The sequence below is a fragment of the Sitophilus oryzae genome, unplaced genomic scaffold (assembly GCF_002938485.1).
Source record: "Sitophilus oryzae breed Bouriz unplaced genomic scaffold, Soryzae_2.0 scaffold_947_pilon_pilon, whole genome shotgun sequence".
NCBI classification, from domain to species: domain Eukaryota; kingdom Metazoa; phylum Arthropoda; class Insecta; order Coleoptera; family Curculionidae; genus Sitophilus; species Sitophilus oryzae.
In genome coordinates, this window is record NW_022147580.1 from 94,717 (window position 1) to 100,111 (window position 5,395).

Genomic DNA, 5,395 nt, shown 5'->3' on the forward strand with positions numbered 1-5,395 from the left:
TTTTGTCTTAATTGTTTTATCATTTTCCAGCTTTCAGTACTTTTTCTTCCACCCAGATAAGTATTGATATTCATACATTTTCGTTCCCAAGCTTTATTTTTCTTCTGTGTTATTTTGCGTCTGACTATTGCTTGTATTTTTTTATATTCTACTTTATCATTGTCACTATTTGTATTTAAAAATTGTTGATATTTTTGTCTTTTTTCAGTTATAATACTTTCTATATCTGGATCCCATCAATATGGTTTTTTACTTTTAGTATATTCATAAGGTCCCAAGGCCTCCGGCGCAGCTGAGTGTATACTGTTTTTAATGTGTTCGTGATATATTTCGGGGTCTTCGAATCTTATATCTATTAATTTCTCATCTAGGCGTTTTCTGTATAGTTCTTTTGTACTCTAATTGTCAAAGCTATCTATGTTATATCTCTTTTGATGTTCTTTGTTGCTTTTTTGTTCTTCTTTTTCTTCATATTTACATCGGTTCTTCTCGGTTTGTGTACTATTGTAGCTTTGAGTAGATTATGATCACTACCACACGTGGCTGACCTATACACTCTTACATCTTGTACTTTTAATTTGGAGTCTTTTCTAATGATATTATAGTCAATTATAGATCTTAATCCCCTTGTATTTTGTATCCATGTATATTTGTGTATATCTCGATGTTGGTAGAATCCATTCATTATTTTTAAGTAATTCTGTTCGCATAATGGTACGTACACGTTGGCGCGCTGCGCCGCTATTAGTACGTGTTTTCAAGTTGCGCGCGGTCCGCGCGCAAACAGCTAGCGGCAAACCATTTCCAGTCGGTTTTTCGACGCTCCGCTTTGTTTGTTCGTTGTTCAGTTGGGACGGCCGGTGAAGACACCGCGCGCATTTATCAGTGACTATGTGTATTTTCTTTGAATAAATTCCCTTTTTTGTGTTTTTCTTTGAATATTGTTTATTAATGGAGTGTTTAAAGAGTCGCACTACTCATGATTAAAATTGCGTAGTTCTTCTCGGACGATAGAGACATGATTAACGACTAGACGAAGGTTCGCGGGATTTCTATGGATCGCGGGATGTTCGTTAAAACAATAAATGTAACGCGCAGACAACACTCGGCGCGCGCGCTGCGCGTTCGCGGCGCAACGCACCAATGTACACGTACCATAAGGTTATTAGACGATTTCCGTTGTTATTTTTTGTATCTTTTCTATAGGGTCCTACAACTTGGCTATCTGTACTCTTACCAAGTCTGCAGTTCAAGTCTCCTAGTATAATGATTTCTCTAGTCTTTCCCACTTTTGTTATTTCGTTATTCAGATCTTCGAAAAACTTCTCTTTAACATTTACTAAAGAGTCATCGTTTATACCATATACCCCAAAGATAGTTATTCTATTTTCACGTACAGTCATATTTATCTTAATGGTTCGTTCACTGATAGCTTCCCATGAATGCACATGTTTTCTAAGGTTTCTTTTTATAAGTACAGATACTCCTTGTTGTGCTCTTCGGTCTTTAGATACACTGTAGAAAGGGTCATATTGGCCCATGCTTTCCGATCCTTGTCCTTTTTTCTTTGTCTCTGTGATTACCGCGACGTCTAGTTTTAGATTTTTACTTTCTATCATTACTTCATTTATTTTCCTAGTGAGGCCCTGTACATTCGATGTTCCATAACTCATTGTCCTTTTCCGTTGCTTAAGTCTGCTTTGTTTTTTCCGTCCAGTTCCGAGGCTTGGTTAGGTTTTTTAGCACTTCTAGCTTTTACGGGTTATAGGGAGCTAGACTATAGCCCCAACCCTCCTCCTTTATCCGGGCTTGGGACCGGCAATGACATCCTTAGAGCTACTCAATTCACTCCTTAGAGACCACAGGCGGAGTTTTTTTCAATTTTAAAAAATATTAAAATATCTCCGTTTGCATAACTTTTGTCGAAAAAACTAAAAATATGTTTTCTGTAGAGAATTAAATTTGGAATATTTTACCTTTCATAATTTTTTTTTCTAAAATATATAGTAATAGAGATAGAGCAATTTTTTACTATACGTTTGATAACTTTTCCAGTATAGAGTTATTATAGATAGTATAAATTTAAGCATTAAAACAATTAAAAGTAACGTTTAAATATTGTTTACTGAATAAAATTATTGTTAAAAAAATTATTATTAAATTAAAATTATTAAATAAAATCTGATCATCACTGACCACACTTTGAAGAACACTTAAAACCAAGTTTTCTGTAAGAGCAATTTTTAGAGCACTGGCTCTCTTTGCAGATGCAAAAGATTAATTTTAGTAGGTCAGGGGGCGCCACATCTTCTGTTGATTGAATAGGTGTCAGATTCCCTTTTCGGTCTTTCTTCCATCCATATTGTAAAGGATCTAACTTTTTACCAATCCATTCTTGAATCTAAAAAGTAAAACATAACATTTTCTATAATAGATATAATATCTTTACAGTTACCTGAAAGTATGTCCTGAGTAAATGGAGTTTTGCAGAGTTTTCAGTTGGAAGCAAATTAGCTAAACTAAAAGTAGTCTTAAGGGCTTGTCTTGCTGCAATCCTATTATAGAGTGTACCTCAAATGGTTAATATGTTTAATATAGCTTAGCTAGCGATATAGCTTTAAAAGATAATTTAGTCCTGACTGAAACAAACTGTCATCTTAGTTAGCATTTTTTTCTAAAAATACGTCGAGGAATTGACAAAGATCTTTTTTCGGTACCGACAGGCAATTTTTTTTTTATTTTTTAAGTAAAAAGGAGGCAGTATCACAGCCCGATATAGCATGTAAAAACAACATGTGTTTTTTTAAATGTGCCATTTTGTCTTGTACCTCAGATATTTTGGATATTTTATCACCTTTTGCTGCTTTTCCTGGACGAAGCATGGATATATTTTTTATGTTTTGAATGGTATATAAGTAAAACCATAATAGCGATATCCTCTGAGACAACTGTTGTATGTTTTTTGACATAGATAATTCCACAGCTGTTGAGGCGATAAGAAAATCAGCATCCCTTGCCGCTACGTATACAGGTATACCTACATCTTCGAAATAGGTTCGAAGGATCTTTATAAATTATATTTCAGGTAATTGTAAAGATATATTTATTATAGAAAATGTAATAAGGTGTACTCTTTAGATTCAAGAGTGGTTGGTAACAAGTTAGATCCTTTACAATATGGATGGAAGAAAGATCAAAAAGGCAATCTGACACCTATTCAATCAACAGAAGATGTGGCGCCTCCTGACCTACTAAAATTAATTTTTTGCAATTGCAAAGAGAGTCAGTGTACTAAAAAGTGCTCTTGTAGAAAACTGGGTCTTAAATGTTCTTCAAAGTGTGGTCGGTGCTACGGAATCAGTTGCACAAACTTTTGTATACGTTTTAGTTGAGGACGAAAATGACGCTCAGTATGACGTCATAGCAGATTTTATTTAATAATTTTAATTTAATAATATTTTTTTTAACAATAATTTTATTTAATAAATAATATTTAAACGTTATTTTTAATTGTTTTAATGCTTTAATTTATACTTGGTTTATCTATATTAATACTATACTGTTAACGTAAAAATTATAGCTGATTGATTTAAAAAAAACTGGAAAATTTATAAAACGTATAGTAAAAAATTGTTCTATCTCTATTACTATTGATTTTAGAAAAAAAAATGATTGAAGTTAAAATATTCTAAACTCGGTGTAAACTTAAAGTACGCACGAGGATGTATTTCAGGAAAATATTTTATATTATATTATATTTAGGTTTTAAAGAACATAGCATAAATAAACATAACATACCTACGTAAAAATTAAAAATAATCATACAGAAAGTTTGGAGCTTTTTGGTTTTACCTTATGAAGTAATTGTTATGAGGTAGTAATTAGATAGTAAAACAGAACGTCAACGGTTTTTGTAGACGTTCATCATTTAGGATGTTCAATATTCTATGCCAAACTTTCTAAAATATAAAATATATTTTTTTATTTTTTTTAAAGGAACACCCTGTATATCATTTTTTATTAGATGGACAGTTCAAAAATGAACATTTTCTGTAATTAAAGTATTTCAAAATTATTAATAGTTTTGCAGATACACGCACTATTATTTCATATTGCGATTTCAATGGTAAAATACGCCAGAAAAATCATTGGGTGACTCTGATAAAAATTTTCTGTGGAAAAGCCATATGAAATATACAACAGCGAATATCTGAGAAAACCGTTAAAATTTTGAAATACTCTTAAGTACAAAAAATGTCTATTTTTTAATTCCCCATCTACTGAAAAAATAATATACAGGGTGTTACATTTAAAAAAAAACGAAGAGTCACTACTCATGATTAAAATTGCGTAGTTCTTCTCGGACGATAGAGACATGATTAACGACTAGACGAAGGTTCGCGGGATGTTCGTTAAAACAATAAAAGTAACGCGCAGACAACACTCGGCGCGCGCGCTGCGCGTTCGCGGCGCAGCGCACCGATGTACACGTACCATAAGGTTATTAGACGATTTCCGTTGTATTATAATATATTGTTACGGATTCCGTGGGTCCACTATTTAAACTCACGATAAAATACTTAACGAATTTATTTGTTTCACTCTGTACACACAACTTATACTATTTACAACACAACTTATGCAACTACTATTACTCTAACGGTATTTCGCGGTATTATCAAACTTCAGACTATCTTCAGACTTGTCCAACTGTCAAAGCGCGGGCCTTATATATCCCCTGGCGATTGTTTCTAGATTTTTCTAAAGAATTCTATAATTTTCTTTTACTTTCTGGCGAATGTGCCAGGTTCCTCAATGCACGTTGCGATTATTTAGCAGTATGCAGTTATGCAACCAGTAATACACCTTCACATTGCCCCCTTCTCAAATTTGATCGTCCCGATCAAGGTTTCCTGTCTGGTATCTCTTCAATCGATCCAGATGAACTACTTTCATCTTACTTCTAGGGCTGCGTTGAATCCGGTACACATCATTTATACTCTTGATGACTGTATAAGGACCTTCCCATGCTGGAGTTAACTTTGGGGACCTTCCTTTCTTGCGCTGTGGGTTATACAACCATACCCTATCGTCCTGTTGAAATCCCGTAGAATTAGCTCTGAGGTCGTAACGAGCTTTCATCCGGTCACTGGCTAACGTAATCTTACTTCTCACGGCCTTATGAACTCCCAATAATCTTTCCTTCCTAACGAGTCTTTCGAACGACAGTCCAACGTTATCTTGTTCCATTTTTCCTCCAGATAGAGTACTTGGTCCTTGTCTAGCTGCGCAAATCTTACAACGTTGACACCATTTCTTAACATCTTCACAATAATCCACCCAGTAAAAACGGTCTCTCAGCTTGCTCAGGGTCTTGTTTACCCCAAGATGGGCT

General features: G+C 34.1%; 1 protein-coding gene across 1 annotated transcript; it reads right to left on the reverse strand.

Moving 5' to 3' along the window:
- Positions 1-1,073: 1,073 nt before the first annotated feature.
- LOC115891051 (craniofacial development protein 2-like) lies at positions 1,074-1,673 on the reverse strand. The gene has a single exon (XM_030911450.1). The coding sequence runs from the start codon at positions 1,671-1,673 to the stop codon at positions 1,074-1,076; it is 600 nt and encodes a 199-aa protein (XP_030767310.1).
- Between the last annotated feature and the right edge of the window lie 3,722 nt (positions 1,674-5,395).

Coding starts and splice junctions, on each gene's coding strand:
- LOC115891051 (XM_030911450.1), bottom strand. CDS start 1,673: ATGAGTTATGGAACATCGAATGTACAGGGCCTCACTAGGAAAATAAAT.